Consider the following 17,760-nt stretch of genomic DNA (forward strand, 5'->3'; position numbering starts at 1 on the left):
CCGCAGAGTTGAATGTGGAGGCAAAGGAAGCAGGGCGTAGTCGCTGATCAAGTTGGAAGGTCAGTGATGATGAGGTAGATCAAATGAGATCACGGGGCCAATGCCGTAAATGGGAGAAGTTCGGAGGAGTGAAGCCAAGACACGCACATCAATAATGAGCAGGACGATGGCCGTAGAACGTTGGAGGAGGATCGGTGGCACGTGACTTTATTTCAACGAGACAATAATGTGTTTTTTCCTGCTATAATCTCCATTGTCTAGTCACGTAATCCAGATGCAACATTTTTAAAAGAACGGGGATTACAAGACGTACCATTTTTACATTATATGAGTATAATCAAACATCTAAATTTGTCTTTTGCATCAATATCACATGTGATCCCCCATTCATGAAAACCATCCAAACGGCAACGGGTTATTCTTCTATACTATTGTCGGTGCCTATGAGAACCCATCGGTTGCGCTTCTAACTGCCACGGCATGTGAAAAGAATCTAAAAACTGTTTGGATGTTGTCAGAGAAGGCACTTATGAGGAAAGGAAAGGCAAAGACGACTGTCTTGAGAGCGAACCTGGGAGTGAACTTTGAAGTTCGGACGCTCACACACACCCCTGGTCCGAACACGCGACCCCAGATTGAAGACATTGGCCCATCTATTATTTGCGTGATACATCCGTTACTTGCTCCTGTATTAAATACAGAAGCTGGGCGTCTCAATTCGCATCTTCTAAATACTCTTCCGGTCCTTATTATAAGACCTAATTTGACTTTTATTTGGTCCTAATTATAAGACCCAATCCATTTTGTCCTTTATATTTATGCATTTTTTTTTCCAAGATAATCCTTCTATAATGATAGTTTTAGCCAATATACTTAATTAGCGAGCGATGAGGGCGATGGTGAAAAGACAGGCCAGGGAATTGGAAAAAGATTAATGCGCGATGAGTTGGGTAAACCGCTAACCTTGGATGCAGTGGAGACAGAGACAAAAACGGACGGTGGTGCGACGTGTTTATATGGGAAGGGAGTGACAGAGGAGATGGGAAAGGAAGACGCCTCATCGTGGCTCTTTTCTTGTTTGGGCTGTACATTTCTTAGATGGACTTCAACTTTTTCTCCATTATTTAGTTTTGATTTTTAATATAAAAATTAGTTTTTGCCAGCCTCAATCTGCCTTTGTTAGTTTTCCACCACTACAGCAAACGTACAAAATTTTCCTTCCTTCTTCGTTTGTTACCGTCCTTCCGCTTTCGCTTTTTCCGCACACCATCATAATTATTCGCCTCACGCATCTTCTAAATATAATCTTTTTCCTAAATCATCCTTGCTTATTGCGGGGGACAAAGGAAACGAGCGGCGATGTGAGGCGATGGTGAAAAGACAGGCCAGGAATTGGAAAAGATTAATGCGCGATGAGTGGTAAACCGCTAACCTTGGATGCAGTGTGAGACAGAGACAAAAACGGACGGTGGTGCGAACGGTGTTATATGGGAAGGGGAGTGACAGAGGAGATGGGAAAGGAAGACGCCTCATCGTGGCTCTTTTCTTGTTTGGGCTGTACATTTCTTAGATGGACTTCAACTTTTTCTCCCTTATTTAGTTTTGAATTTTTAAATATAAAAATTAGTTTTTTCGCCAGCCTCAATCTGCCTTTGTTAGTTTTCCACCACTACAGCAAACGTACAAAATTTTCCTTCTTCTTCGTTTGTTACCGTCCTTCCGCTTTCGCTTTTTCCGCACAACCATCATAATATTCGCCTCACGCTTTTTGGCATTAAACCCGCGAAAGACATCAAACATATATCTCTTCCTAATTTTCTTCATTATAACTCATAAAAAATAAATAAACTGAAATGGAGACAATTCTCTTCCTAGTTTAATACCCCAACAATGTCCATGATCTGTCTATGTTGGAAAACTGGTCACATGAGAGCGTGCGAGGAAATTAAAATTGAACCAGGGAGTGCGGAACCAAAATAATGATGGGTTTAGTAGGCTGGAGCAGGAACGATAACGAACCAGGGACTCAGGGAGCTGTCAGCATGGCAATCTTCTTCATTTCACAAGGTCAATACTCAATAATAATGGAGGAGAGGGGGGTGCCCACGAAGAGACGAAATGCAGCATGAGGATGTCGTCCGTGGCCCCCAAAAGGCGAGGGACGTCAAATCAGAGCACAGCCCAATGCATTTGGGGAGGGATTCGACGGCGGAGATCTAGACACGTGGCTCTAGGCTCGAGGATCGAGGGGCAGCTGATGGCAATGCCGACAGGCCGTACAGATGCGCACGTGGGAGCACGCGGTTGCTGGGGACCACAGAAATTGCAATCGAGCATCAACTGCCCAGGTGGACCGTAGATTGCGGGATCTTTGTACGGTCAACGCCCTTTTTTGGTTATTATTGTTGTTATGACAACTCCCCTCTCGCTCTGTTTTCCCGGAAAATTATTCACGCCGTACCATCACAGGATATCCTAATCCTGTTCCTCAATCAACACATACATAGTCCCGAGCCCTGGCTACCCTAAACGCCGTGCCGATTCGCGAATCTTTACTCTTTACGGCCCGGACCACATTTTATCACTAACTAATTAATAACTTGTTTTTGACGCGGACGTAAAGGGTTGTTCTTCCCGGTGAAAGATATCATCATTTCTGTTTCTATTACTAAGAAAATAAAAAAGCGAAAGGGGCAGTGAGTATAATTTGGCCCAGCGCTAATTATAGCAATGAATAATAATCGGCTAAATTGAAATGAGTGTGGGCAGCGGAGGAAGGACGGTTGCGGAGAAGAGGGAGAGAGCAGGTGGTTGGGTAATAATAAATTTTGAACAGCAAGTGAACAGCAAGCATTTGCCCAGGTAAAGAGGGGACTCCTCGTCCTGGCGCACCCTTTTATCTATCTCATATCTTGCTGCTCTCCATATTTATATTTTATTTAGCGACTGCTTTGTGTTGGTGTTCCGTCCGTAAGAGCATCAGAGGAATGACACTTGAAATTCGTGTGAACAGAACTTCTTCCACCCACACTGGTGGACGTTGTCCTGCACGCTGGACAGGATAGTTCCCCGTTCTCATTTTTGTTTTTTATTTTACTGGTGTACAGAGTCCCGACTAATTTATCACCGTCATCATATTCATCTTAGCATTGTGAATAAATTGGTGACAATGATCCTCTGAGTGATAAACACAGTGCTTTTCAAGTTTCCATTCAGACGAGTAGCATAGGAAGGCAATAAATTAAAGAGTAGCATTTGTACACCACAAGGAGCATTTATATTTATACACGTACTCTCACAAGTTCCGTAACATGTTTCGCTTCAGATGAAAAACAAGACTTTCGCAGCTTGATAGGCATCATCACCAAGATGTTAGCATATCATGAAATTTTGTAATACTACTTACTTCGAACTCTCAATATAAAAACTTATCGACCTTTTATTTTGATCTTAAATATAATATTTCTAATTCCTTTTGCCTCTTATATTTATCTTTTTTTAAGGTAGTTATTGTAATAATGATAATTCTAACTAATATACTTGATTAGCAAGGATATTTTAAGAAAGACAATACTCCTCCGGTCCTTAATATAGGATCCAATTGGTGAGTTGGTTTTGGTCATAAATATAAGACCCATTTTTTCATATATTATCAATTTTTTCTAAATTACCCCTATGGATATTCTTTCAACATAATCAAGTAGAAGAGAAAAATGAGGTATTAAAAAAGATGATTATGGTATTTTAAGAAAAACGTGTCACATTTTTATAATTAACTAACTTACCTAACTTCCTTATCTAATCAAATCAGTTAAATGGGTCTTATATTAAGGATCGGAGGAGTACCTTTTTATTGTAAATAGCTTACTTAACTAATTTTTTTAATCTATTAAAATTAATCAATTAGTTTTTATATTAAGAACATGAGATAGTATATTTTTATTGAGTACAGTGATAGAAAAGGGATGGGAAGAATCTCTCTGGGCCAAATAAATGTGACGCCTAATACGCCAGATTGACTGAATTTACAAGAGACACAATAGTTGCTGGAACTGCTGCGCATGCTACTACCGAAATTTTCTGTTGGTATCTCACTAGGCCGGGACGTGATGTTGCCCATCTCAGTTAAAAATTAACAATTCCGTACCCCATATTGACTGGCTATGGTCTAATTTGATTAAATAGCTGCAGATTATAATATTCATGCTAGCTGAGATGAATGCAGCGTTGTGTATTCGTAGCATATCCTGGGCGTTGTGTAAGATGACAATTGCCTCCCATGCACCACGCGCTCTTTTCTTCCCTCAATTCTTCGTTTAATTGGGCATTATGAAAACCCTAGTTTGTTTAATTAGTTATGAGGAAGCAAGCCGAGAGATCCTCGGGTACCAAGTCAGTCTTAAAAAAGTGGACCAGAGATCCATGGCGTGCAGAATGTCAATTTAACCCTCCTATAACATTTGCATATATTCCCATACACTTCTAAAGGAGATCTGCTAATTCATCAAAAAAGATTCTTACGTGCCCGAGCGCTCACACGCAACAAATTAAAACACATATCCCTTGCGCCTGCGCACAACATATCTAATGTTCACATATTATGGATAGATTCTCAGAAACAGTATGACCTTGCTGGACGATGATATCATGCATATACGTCCCACACAGCCACGCTCGGACAATCCATACCTCTGGGAAGAAGGTGAGGCTAAGGAAATCGGTCGTCACCCGTTTCTTCTTCCGTAGAACGGTCTTGTCATCTCATTTAATTAAGAGATCATCATTTGCTCTTTTTTTAGGTTCATGACCATGATGTTGCAACCGCCTGAGCTCATCACACTTGGAATCGGGTAAAGTGCCAATAACCATCATGATTGGCATTCCCTTTCCACAGTAAAGCTGGATTTAAAAAAAAAAAAAATCAAGTTTTCAAGACCAGCCAAGAAAGCCGGCTCGCGAGATTGAATTATGATAATAGATATTACAAAAGCTTTTGAGAAATTGAATCGAGAGCCTCTCTTTTAACGGAAATGACCTAACCCAGATAATCCACGAGGAGAGAGTCCATCGTCAGCTAACACGGCATCACTTTTCATCATGTTTATGCGGTCGCTGTCCAGTTATGGGGTCAGGCAAACAGCTTCCTCCCCTTTGATTGTGGATCCTTCAAAACTCGTTCTTCCATATTAAAGTCCATTACATGACCATTTTCAGCTGGCTAGTTATACGACTAGGTAATATCAAGGTTTCGTCTTCCTGTCCCACACAGATCTCGCAAGATCTTCTTTCAACTACTATATATACACAACGAACCCCACATTTGAATTCTTGGATTTCTCCACTAATCTACTCGTCCATTGCTAACTATTATTCTATATATTTCAAGCCAAAATTTAAACACACTGCTTCAGTATAATGTTGTCGAGAGATGTTTCCAACTGATCTCTCTCTCTCTCTGCACCTGCGTGAACGATCATTAAGTGAAAGACCCCCGAGTCCATCTACTCAAATAAAAATTGATTGATTAAAGACAATGTAATACGGCCGAGCTGCACCACTCGAACTTGATGAAGCCACCTGCCGAAAGCGCATCCAGCAACCAGCAGCTATATAGCATATATAGTTCACCCACTAGAATTCAACATACATGTACAGAAGACATGTATACATATATACCGATAGAGAGAAGTGACATATATCTAAATCTCATCCATTGCGAAATAAAAGATCATTCACAGTAAGAGCAGCAATTTATATTAGATAAAGTACATATTAAGTACATGGCTCACAGATACACTACAAATGTACTTATCTAGATATTTCATCTCAAAACACTTATCGCCTCTTCTGCACAATGATTGATTACTTGGAAGAGAGTTCCATGTGATAATTCGACCTCTATTCCTGTTTCACCAACTCATAACAGTTTCAAGGTACAAGGGGCCTCTCAATTCTCGACGATCTAAATCAAAGACACGTCCTCGAAAAACATAAAGGCATCTTTAAATTGCAAGCAAACCTAGCTACTTGGGCTCTTGCTAGTTACTCCAGCAACTCAGATCGATCACGAAGAAGGAGGGGGGGGGGAGGGGGAGAGGAGAGATAGAGAGACCATATAAGGAAGATACAAGGATGTTTATTTTCTGCTTCTCCATTGATCGCCACTAAAAAGGAGTAGCTGTATTAGCATTAATGTTACTTGGCGAAGGAAGCATCTTGGGCTTGGGTCTCTTCCTCTTCTTTTCGTAGCTAACTCCCCTAGCCTTGGCCTGGAAGTCACGAACCTCGCGCAAGTAAAGTCTGACGGCTCGAGCACCGAAGGGGTTGGACTCCGGAGCGCCACCGTGCTCCTCATAAGCAGCACGGAGGCGGCCGATGAGGGCGTCAAGGCTTCCCCAGGCCTGCCGTAGAGGGCAAGGGCAAGGAGCCGGAGGATTGGGCATGCCAAAGAAGGGGCAGCTCGGGTTATGAATCTTGGTCTTGCCAAACTGATCTAGGTAGCGAAGGAATTCAAGCACGTGAGCGCCGCTACACATAGACAGAGACAGTGGGGGACGGTGGTTCCTGAGGTACTGGCAGAAAGTGTTCCAGTCACGACGCTTTTGGTTCTCGTAACGGCTCGGAGTCGTTGGCGCCGACGATGGGGTGTTGGGGTTGCTGATCACTGCCTCCGTTGTTCCCGAAACCAAATCCATGTAGGAAAGGAAGCAGATCTCGAGCTTTGTTGGGTTAGATCTCGTACGTGGAGGCTGAGATTCGGGTTGCTAGGGCTTTCCTTGTGAGTGTGGAGCTAATGGAAAGTTGAAAATGATCCGAGCGGACATGTGATTCCTGGAAAAGAGAAGGCGCGACACTATATGTGGAGAGCAGGAGAGGTGGAAGCTGAAACGGTGCATATATGGGTTCCCCTAGCTAGAGAGCATTAGTGATAACCAATTTCCAGGCATCATCAGAGAGAGTCAGAGACCCGAAGTAGGCGAGCGGGAATGGACTGAGGAGAAGAATTGTTGGGATCGAATTAATGTTAACTTTGAGAGGAGTGACCGATGAGCGGAGGGAAAAAGCAATTACAGAAAAGAAGAGGGAAGAGGGAGTTAGGAGGGGGGAGAAGAGAGACAGAGGAGGAAGAGAGACTGTGCATTGTTTGGTTAGAGAAGGAGAAGATGTTATGTTTACAGTTTGGGGAGCGGAGAATAGGTTGAATGAAGAGAAGGGGTGATGCTACATCAGGACAAAGTTTGGCAGTCAGCATTGATGATAGTGACCACAGGACAATCCACATTCGCGCCCTTGAGCGCGTGTTTTACAGGCTCTCCTCTTCCGTCCGCGGCAGCAAGAGGAAACAAATACGAGCATGTAAATAATTGGAATTAGAACTGAAATCAAATCTTGAATGTGCGTGTGTGCGTGTACTATACCCGCACTATCCTTAATTACATGATCAATAAGGCGGGGGATTGCTATTTAATTACAAGTTACACAAGCACGAAGCATATTCTGATCAGTTAAGCCTTAGTTAACCGATGCGCTTTTTCCTGACCAGATAAAGAAACAATGCGCTTTTATGAACTTTAACCCTGTCTCAAAATTGATTGCCATGTCTGGAGTGGTCATGCAAAATTAATCACTCTCTCCGTTTTTAATTATATCAAACAAATATTTTCAATTTTTTTCATATGTAAAATAATTTATAGAAATTTAGGAATAATTAATTATTTTTAAATGAATCTAATTGGAGAATAAAAAAGACCTGGCCCACCTAAATGTAGAGTTGAGAAGAACGATGGGTATTAATGAAAAACAGAAGTGAAAAAGACAGAACAAATTTTAAAACCTAGACTTGTTAAAGCTATTTTAGTATGCATAAGACAATTTGAAGGGATTAAGTGCGCCAAATATATATATATATATAAACCCTCTGAAATGTTTAACACACACACGCACACGCATCAAGTTTTTTTATAAGGTATAACATGTGAATGTGCATTTATCCAAAGGAGACTTAATCATGCTCTGGTCAATAAACTCAATCGCATTTTAGAAATTATATAAACACCCACGCACGCGTATTTGCCAGGACCTACAGATGCTAAACCAATAAGCAAAAGAGTAGTTGAAATTAAGAAGTGCATAAGGAGTACGGGGAAAGAAGAATGTACGTACGTAGGGGAAGCGAACAAAAGGAGCATCCCGATTATAATACCAGGGTTCCGCTTTTAATTTGGGACGTTGCATTGGTTGGTGGTGTTGAAATAATCTTGATGGGAGGGAAGTCCTTTGAAGTTTCTAGCCAGCGTGATGATGATATCGCTTTCAAAGGAAAAAGCGCAGGAACCTATATACAATATAAGCATTAATTACGAGGGGAATTTTTTTTTTTTTTTAAAAAAAGAGGGATGGAAAGGGAGAGCAAAATCCGAGAATAAGAGCACATGAAGATGATGATGAAAAATAAACAAAAAAGGGAGGAGGGAGTGTGTGTAAAAGGGGTAAAACATGGGCAAGCGTTCCGTTCCAGAAAGGGCAAGCAAGGACCAGGATTGGGGCATTTGGAATCTCAAAAAACCCCACAAACAGGGACAGCCTTGCATGGGAATTTTGGCGATGTCCCATATGTAGCCGTAGGCCCCTGCCACCACAAATATGGTATTCTGGGACTACCCATACATGTGTGTCCATGATTAAACTATACGAATCAACCGGTAATAACAAGTGTTGTGTAGTAGCCAGTCAGGGCAGGCAAAGTGGGACTGTGCCAAAAATGGAAAAAAGAGACAAGTCCCATAATCAATCAATATATATGTAATCACTCCGCTGGTCCCTCCCTGTTCCATACATCCTCAAAATGCATGCATTTGCTTCGAAGGGGGGAAAAAAAGGGACCGTAAAAATGACTGAATGACTCATTTTGTCCCCTCTCAGGGTAACTGCGAGGGAAGAATTGGAGCGGATAATAGTAATACAACGTTGTATAATTATGAGACTGGTTTATTTGACGTCAACGAATACGCCGGTGATGCCTGTGGGGTACGTACGTGCGTAGCGCGTGGGGTTGCAGAGAGGAGAAGCAGGTGAGGATGAGAAGAAGGGTTACGAATTTCGGAGGAGGAAGAGGAACCCCACGATTAGGGCAAGAAAGCGGTGAAAATGACTGCACCCTCTCTCTCAAATCCATTCCTCAACACAGGACTCCGAGGCAGCTGGCGATGGCATTGTATCAGAAAGGAAGGGCAAAGAAAGCCGAGTTAATTTAGATGGATTGCCCCCTGGATCAAAGCAGGCTGTTTTAGTTGTCCTCACCTTAATAATTACTTACATTACTGCTTCCCCTCTGTGTCAGTGGGATCTCCCTGCTCTTCTCTGTAAAATCCCCATTTTCTCCTTTCACACTGTTTTTTTGCCTCTCGCTTGGTAATTCTTGTTTCCCCCTAGTTTTCAATCCTGCGTTGAGCGTACCTTTTATTTTGCGGAGTTTGAGGGAGGCGTACGGATCGGAAATGGAGAAGCGGAGCCACCATGATCCTTCTATGAGCATCTCTGTTCATCTCCGCTGTTATCTACAGTACATCTTCCAAACTTTAACATCGTAATTACAAGTCGTTTGATATATTATGTCATTCTTTGATGTGATGCTGTATTCATTCTGGAAGGAGAACTCTGCTAATTAGATGGATAACCAAAGCTTCCTTCTCTTCTGGGCGCACGGTTTGAAGTGATCCGGTTATGCATACATATACGAAGAGGTCGCACCATGTTAACATAATCCAATTAATTCTAGATTAATTCAACATTCGTAATGATTAATACTCTTTTTTGGGGCGGGGCGGCGCTTCCTTCTCTTCTGGGCGCACGGTTTGAAGTGATCCGGTATGCATACATATACGAAGAGGTCGCACCATGTTAACATAATCCAATTAATTCTAGATTAATTCAACATTCGTAATGATTAATACTCTTTTGGGCGCGGGCGGCGGCATAAATATCCGGGATAGTTTTAACAAAAAGAGAGAGAGAGAGAGAAAGAGAAAAGTATTAAGATAAGCGAGGCGCAGCATCAGAGAACAGAGAAAAGAGGGAATCATAGCTAACTTTAGGAAAATAACGACAGAATATCAGAAAGTTAAGCAATAAAGCGGAGCATGTGAGCCCAGAAGTCCTACAAGTTGTTACATCAACGGTTTCTTTGGAAATGACTTCAACCTAATTCCTAAAACGAGGATGCATGCCATTAGAAAAGCAGCAGATTGATTCGCAGATTCATTCTAGCTCTTGCAAATTGCTCTTGATTTGTTTTTCGTTCGAGCACGAATGAAAGGGAACAAAATATATATCAAGTCCATGTACAGTTGTACTTTAAAATGAGGAATTGTTGCGTGTTATTATTTTATGGGAAAATTAGAACAAAGTATTTAGTACAAAAAATTATAAAAATTAGAGTTGTTTTAAAGTGCGGATTACCCAGAAAATTCCATTATCCCGCGAGAAGAACGAGACTCTCCTTCCACTAAAGACAAAAAATAAGGCGCAATTATAACAGGGACACAAATCATGCGGCTGTGCCATTTAAGTTGAAGTTGAAATGATAGCACAGATGTGTGTAGTTATCATCAATGAATTGCATTTGCAGGAGAAAAATGAGGAAAGTTGGAGTCATGTCAGAGAGGGCCTGAACTATCAAAGCAATGATCGGGATCAGGAGCTTTAAATAATTATAACACAAAACAAAGCAAACATCCATAAATTATTAGCTTGCAAAATCAAACATGATGCCTGTTGTTTCTGTGTGCGTACGAGAGGGGGGAGGGTTTTTCTGCGAAGCAATTAACAATGCAAGCCATCGGCAAACGTCTTCTCACGTCACCTTTGACCGCAAAGATTAGCTGGGCTGCTGATCAATTCAAAGGGTATGACTTCCTAGAAATTATTTGGCGCGCCATGGATAAATCAGGAACTAGCTTTGGGATGATCACATTATTCACATATCATTTCGATTGTTCAAATTTAATTTTTTTATTTAAAATAATTATTTTAATATATATAAAATATAAAATAGAAATAATCTTTTAACTATTATTTTTTAAAAATAATTTTTTATTTAAAAATAATTAATTAAAGATTCTAAATCTAGACCTTTCAAATTAGATATAGATGTTTTAAATCTAATAAGCTTAGAATATTCATCAAAATTATAAGCATTAAAACTAGTTTCGTATAAATCATGATTTTGATGTATTTTATCCCACCTTAAACATATGCTCATTCGATCTTAAATATAAGACTCTTATACTAATGTGATATTTAGGACCAGAAGAGTATTTTTGTGATAATTTTAGGCTAATTTAAATTTTTTAGACAATATTTGAATCATTAACCAGTTTCAGAAAATAATAAAATTTTGAAATAATTATGAGATTATTGGATTTAAATTGTTAATATCTTATTTTTCTTATTTTTGTTATCGGTTTAAAATGATGATTTCACAAGCTTTTTTGATGATTAAGGAAGAACAAATTATAAAAATCCTATGTTATAGATTTAATGTTGGGAGTTCAAGAACAATCAATATTGCTTAATGGATATTGTTATGTCTAACGGATAGAAAGAAACTATTTTTCTATCATTAATATAAAAATTAGTTGATTAATTTAAATAGATTAAGAAAATTTATTAAATTATTGAATGTCAAACTAATTTTTATATTAAAGATAGGAAATACTACCAGGCAAGCCCCAAAAAAAAAAAAAAAACCGTAGGATATTCTTCATATATGGATCCATACATGTTCTGGAATAGTCACTTCACGAGTAGCCAGGAGTAACAAGACAAGACGCGGGATGATGCCTAACCTGAAGCAATGTGACCTGTAATTGCTTTCAACACGAACAAAAAAATAATAGTACCCATTTGATTAATCGCCAGAAATCATAGAGCCTGTTCGTCGGGATCATATTTTTCCTGGATGAGTTCTGCGGAAACTGTTGGCAACTCTCGTAACAGTTCATCTCTTTTCTCAGGGCGTTCAAGTTCTAACTTCTCATCTATCAACACCTCTTTCGTATGCCACAGTTGGTCAAGGATAAGTATCATTTCAAGCATTAACAAGTCTGTGTAATTTATGAGATTCGCAAAATATAAAGCAAAGGATATTCCCTCTGTCTTCCCTTGTCATTTGCATATTCTATTCGCTTTTCCAGATACACCAGGCGCTTTGCAATCCGCTATAAGAACATTTTCATACAACAAAAAGGTTAGGCAAAGTTAAAATGCGAACAAATTGTCTGATATATATATATATATATATATATATATATTTAAAAAAGGAGTGACAAAGCAATACTCCAATAAGCACGTGCAATGTTGAACTGAAACAAGGTCATTGCATGAGTTTGATCTGATAATTGATATTATGGCAGGAAAACAATAAAACAAGAGTGAAAGACAAATGAATTCAATCTCGTAATCATTCTTCTTATGTTTTTCTCATCTTTTCGTTTTTTTCAAAGAGCTTAGAGGCCAATGGCGAAGATGCTTCTGAACTCACTTTGATAACTAATCTGCCAATCACGAAAAGCGTTCGTGTTTCTCTCTATTTCGCTTTATTCATGTTTTAGCAATTATGATTATGATTTATTTAATTAAAGGATTGGTAAATTGAGATGTTTGATAGAAACCAGAACATACATCAAATTAACTCATAATTTTAACTAGCATCGAGTCAAGGATCCATACATGCTCTGTTATATCTTCATGCAGGCATCTGGCCTTTGCTTGAAGCTCCTTCTGTCAAATAACAGTACAAGCAAAATGATGCTCATATTAAAGTGCGAATGGGAAAACCAAGAAAGTAAGGAATATCTAGTCACATATAAGCAAAACTGATTCCCATTTCATACGCTTCTTCGAAGTGTAGTCAAATGGGTGAACAATAAAAGATGCAATTTCCTAACGTTACTTAGCACTGCTTCTTTAAGTTCTGTCCTTGATGATGGCCATCCTCCGAATGATAATACAAAAGTTCTTACGCATATTAAAAACAAAATTTTAACTTACAACGGTTATCTTTGGGAGCAAGTTATCTTTCACCTTTCGCTGCAAAGTCTCACATTCTTGCTGGAAATAAAAAAAAATAAAACAAATAAGGCTTCTTGTAATAGGAGAATGGAGTTAATTATAATGTATTTGAACTTCACAATCATATAATTTCTTCTGCATTCAATCCAACCGAAAAATAAATAAATCAATAAAAGGATGAAGTCTTTTTAACTAGACATTCATAGTTGATTCCAGGGAAATAACAGGTTCATTGCAAGGCAATCCCTCTCTAAAAACACACATTCTATCAAATATATGAAAACTTCAAAACTACTCGGTTACCTCAGTAAAGTCATCATCAGAAAGATCAGAAATAGCAATAGCTTTTGGCATAAAGGAAACTTGCAAGAAAAATTCATTATTCACACCTAAAAGAAAAACAAGAGAAATGATAAGTCAATTTAAGACACTTTCAGCAGCATTAAGAACTATACAATGACATGAAAGAACTAGCAAACAAAGGACGGTTCAAGAAGAAGGGGCAGAGAACCTGATATATGCAATTTCTTACCCAAGACTCTAACAAGATGATAATGATTTCCTTGCCTACGATCAGTACGATCCACGTGAATTCTGACAAAGGTTCCAATAACCTTATCTTCAAAATTTCCAGGCTGTTTTGATAGCTCTCGCACCAGGCTTTGTTTCAAGTATATTAGTTTAATATTTTCAGCATTAACGGATGCAAAACAACTTAATCGGGTTATATAATCCCCTTTCTTCAACAAAGATCTGCTCAATAAGCTTGGCTGATCATTAGGAACCTTGTAGGCAAAATTGTCTTTGTTTTCAACATCATCTTTCTCCCCTGTTATTGGCTGTAAGCCTTCAGCAATGTGGGCCTTCAACAAAGAATATACTTTGTTTTCTGATACAGCTTTCTTTCCAAATATGGGAGTCAACTTTTCATCAGGAATGAACTTCTTGTTGAATTTAGGGTGACGAAGTTGTTTTTTGTCAATATATTCATGGATGAGAAAACTAACACCCCATCGTGTGAATGGTTTAGTTACATCTTCCCCAATAGATGTAAGAAAATCAATGACAGATTTTGATCCCCATCCTATGAATTCCACTGATTCAGACCCCTTTCTATTGGTCCCTGCCTTAGGATTCCAGGTATCATCGATATCACTACTATATAATGTCAAATCATCTTCACTTTCACCAAATCTTCTTTGATGAAGAGAACTCTTATCCTTTTTATACTTGGTCTGAGCAGATTTTGACTCCCGTCCTATGAACTCCTTTGATTTGGATCTTTTCCTTTTGGGCCCAACCTTATGATTGTCTGCATCACATGATATCCAGCTCTCCTCATCCCCCTGCCTGTCATCGTCGTCCTCGTCGTCTTCTTCTTCAGTATCACTAAAACTTCTATGAAGAACAGAATCCTGATCCATTTTATACTTGGTTAGAGTAGCACAGACGACATCCCTAGTCAAACCTTCCTTTGCCTTCATGATCTCCCAATATTCCTTGAACAGAGCTTCGTATGTCTCTCTGTCATTCAAGCTAATTTTATTCTGCAAAGAAGCAAGAAATATATACAGGTCAATATTGCACTATGCTACCCATAAATATGAATTGAACAAACACTAAAATAGATCCTGTAAATTTACTGTGACCACTAGTAGCAAGCCGATCGCATCAATTTAACTGTGAGAAACTATAAACCAAAATAAATTTTACAATTTGGCATTCATATGCACATAATAATATGTCGCACAATATTATCTGCTGAGCAAGCTCTATCTCCATCATCTTGTTGTCAATGAGGCAAGATAGATGAAAAGCATTTTGAACCGTTTTAGTCAGACAGTATACGCTTCGGTAAATACAGTTTAATTTCAACGTTACTTAACACAATTTTTACTACTAGGAACCGAGACGTTCTTCCGCTACCTCAAAATAGAGAAGTTTTAATTGTCATAACATCACCCAACTTTCCAATCCATTCAATCCGTATATACTGAACAGCATCTAGAAGAAAATTGCTACATTCTACCATTTGTGGTTGCACCTACCCCCTTAGAGTCATGATCCAAGTTATTTTCTATAATGAAAACTAGCTCCCAACATTCGGAGCATAATCCTTTAGGGCCTCGAACAATAGCAAATTCTGAAACAGCATAGCACTTGTTGCATACAGCATGCGGACAGCCAAGGCAGTAAAACTTTGGGGATTTGTGGCAGTCGAAGCAATAATGCCGACCTGAAAATTGAAACATAGCATCATATTTTGTAACTTCCCCCTCTGGTTCGGCAACTTGGCGATTTATTTATGTTATTTTCATCAGAGCTTCCCAGAAAGATTAAAAGAAAAAGAATCTACTACAGAAAAAATGAGACCAGATTACATCACATTCCAAAACATGTGGTAACCTCCACGGCGATCTCATCCCTAGGTTACGCAACAAAAAACAAAAAAAAAAGTTAAACAAATGAACACACGTACTATGTAGCATGGTTAGTGATAAGCCAAATTTGTTCTGGGAAACAGGCATGTGGATGCGAGTGATTATTAGCGATATATAACCACCAGTGTAAGCACACGATTAAAATGCTCACCACAAATCCAAGGTTTTCCATCTTTAAAAGAGGATTCTTCCTCCTTTACACAGTCGAAATGATAAACCTTTCCACAATTCCTGTTTAAAAATCATATATAAAAAAAAGCAATCTGTTTAACGCGGGACAAGTAATTTGCAATATTGTGCTGAAGATGAAGGGAAATTTTTTTTTTTTAAAACACAGACAATAGAGAGAACTCACTTATGATCACAGACTACAAGCTCTCCGCCCTCCTTGCATTCAAAACACCAATCATCCGCTTCGCAAATTCTCCTCTTTCCCATGTAGTTGGCGTTCTCTGAGTAGCGCAAATGGCTTGATTTTAGGACAAGTTTCAGTTGCTTGAACCCCAAGAGAACCTCACTCTCGCAAGACAAAAAAACAAGAAACAGAAAGGAAAAGCTGAACGGTCACGGTGACAGTGTAACGTCATGAACTTAATACAATAGCATAGCGGCATAGGCCATAGGGGCAGGCGTGCCGCGACCCGCGAAAGCTAAGAAGGGAAACCTTTTTGGTTCCCTCTTTTTTCTCCCCATTAATACGACTAATACCCTCCAAGACGTATCGGATCAACGGTTGTCTCTCGAGGAGTGGGGAGAGGGCGGACCAGAGAATTTTCCGCACATGTATACATGTATATGTAACCTTTACGAATTCACGGGCCATCTTAATCTAAATTGCAATTTGAAAAAGGTGCCCGTAATCTAGCTATGTTTTTTATTAAAAAAAATAGCGAAAAAGTGAGTGGGAGAACACAATAATCCTGATTGTCACTTTATTTTTATCGTTTGATTTTTTTAATATTTTTTTGGCCAACGGTGTTTTTTATAATTTGAGTTAAAATTAATTGGTCATCAAACTTTCAATAAAATAAAAATTGAAAAGTTTGGCGGAAAAATTGAAAAACCCTTACTTTGATGTTAATTGTATGCTTTATTTTTTATAATTAATACATCGTGGATTTCACAGTTCATCTTTTTTTCCCAACTCATTTGGTTGCTTCCAGTAACATAGCACTAATTTCTCTTTTGTAACAGCAACAAAAATAGATTCCTATGATACAGACAACGCGTAGATCAACAGGAGAGAAATAATAAAGAGGGTCTGGCAAAAGCAGTACTTGTTGAGGCTAGCAGTGTTTTGGACCCCTCAAAGTGTTTTTAAAAAAATATTTTTCATGCAAGTCAAAATAAAATTTAATTCATATATGTAAAATTATTTTTAAAAAAGTAATTCAAACACCTTTTAATAGACAGTCAATTTTTTTTTTTTACCTGAATAATAGACAGTCACGTAGGAAGTAGCAGCTAGCAAATGAGGCGTCTGCTGCCAAGTCCCAAGTCCGAATACTATTATGCTTGAAGCTGAAACAGATAGCAGATATGGCGATCTTGCCTTCCAACTGGAAGCTCCTATCCCTCAATCCAACAAAACTTGATGAATAATAATTCCATATAGGAAAGTAAAAATAACGTAAATCAATGATATATACCTAATTACGCAGATTTTAAAATATTTAATTTGTTATATTTTAAAACTGACTTTAAGTATATTAATTTCATTCTTCATAAAATGATAAAATCTTATAGAATTCAATAATATCTTTAATTATTCCTTGAAGTTAATTGTGTTTGTGAAGTTTTAACTTCACTATGCTTGGGATATGGATGAAGTTTTTTTTCCCTCAAAACTTGACAGTAAACCTCATGCATTATCAAAACTGAGCTGTATACCCAAAAAAAAAAAGAGAGAGAGAGAGAGAACTGAGCTGCAGCCGGAAATATAGGTCGGGTCAAATGGGCTGGCTTAAATAATTCTTTTCTTTTGTTGCATATTGGCCTGTCGGGTTGAAATAAGCCATCTCAATAACAATGATTGTTTTTTTTTTAAATCTCTGCGAACCCATTTGGGTTTCAAGTTGGCCCATTTAACCCTTTTTCAGTGTTCTTCTTCTTACTTTTTTTCGCCAAGAAGGAAAAACCTGAAGAAACCTAAAGTTTAAGACATATATTTTTGTGGTGGGTCGTGTATGATACACACGTCGCATGAATTTATGTTATCCTTTAACTATGGTAGATGATACCATCATTT

General features: G+C 38.6%; 2 protein-coding genes and 1 long non-coding RNA gene across 3 annotated transcripts; all 3 read right to left on the reverse strand.

Annotated features, from left to right (window-relative positions):
• Positions 1 to 5,700: 5,700 nt before the first annotated feature.
• Positions 5,701 to 7,235, reverse strand: LOC114728008 (protein LIGHT-DEPENDENT SHORT HYPOCOTYLS 1-like). The gene has a single exon (XM_028914811.1). It carries the CDS (start codon positions 6,693 to 6,695, stop codon positions 6,165 to 6,167), a length of 531 nt encoding a protein of 176 aa, XP_028770644.1. The 5' UTR covers positions 6,696 to 7,235; the 3' UTR covers positions 5,701 to 6,164.
• Positions 7,236 to 11,789: 4,554 nt separating this feature from the next.
• On the reverse strand, positions 11,790 to 15,228 carry LOC114728007 (uncharacterized protein At5g08430). Its single transcript, XM_028914810.1, has 7 exons — positions 15,120 to 15,228; positions 13,604 to 14,618; positions 13,375 to 13,460; positions 13,051 to 13,110; positions 12,730 to 12,780; positions 12,148 to 12,218; positions 11,790 to 12,055 (listed from the first exon to the last, which is right to left on the reverse strand). The coding sequence occupies exons 2-7, from the start codon at positions 14,553 to 14,555 to the stop codon at positions 11,923 to 11,925; spliced, it is 1,353 nt and encodes a 450-aa protein (XP_028770643.1). The 5' UTR covers positions 14,556 to 14,618; positions 15,120 to 15,228; the 3' UTR covers positions 11,790 to 11,922.
• An 18-nt stretch (positions 15,229 to 15,246) lies between these two features.
• Positions 15,247 to 16,169, reverse strand: LOC114728009 (uncharacterized). The gene is made up of 3 exons (XR_003738626.1): positions 15,868 to 16,169; positions 15,664 to 15,743; positions 15,247 to 15,307 (listed from the first exon to the last, which is right to left on the reverse strand). It is a non-coding gene; the product is annotated as an uncharacterized LOC114728009 (long non-coding RNA).
• Positions 16,170 to 17,760: the final 1,591 nt, after the last annotated feature.

Source organism: Neltuma alba, unplaced genomic scaffold (genome assembly GCF_004799145.2).
Source record: "Neltuma alba isolate B1F8T4 unplaced genomic scaffold, ASM479914v2 tig00012518_pilon, whole genome shotgun sequence".
Lineage (NCBI taxonomy): Eukaryota > Viridiplantae > Streptophyta > Magnoliopsida > Fabales > Fabaceae > Neltuma > Neltuma alba.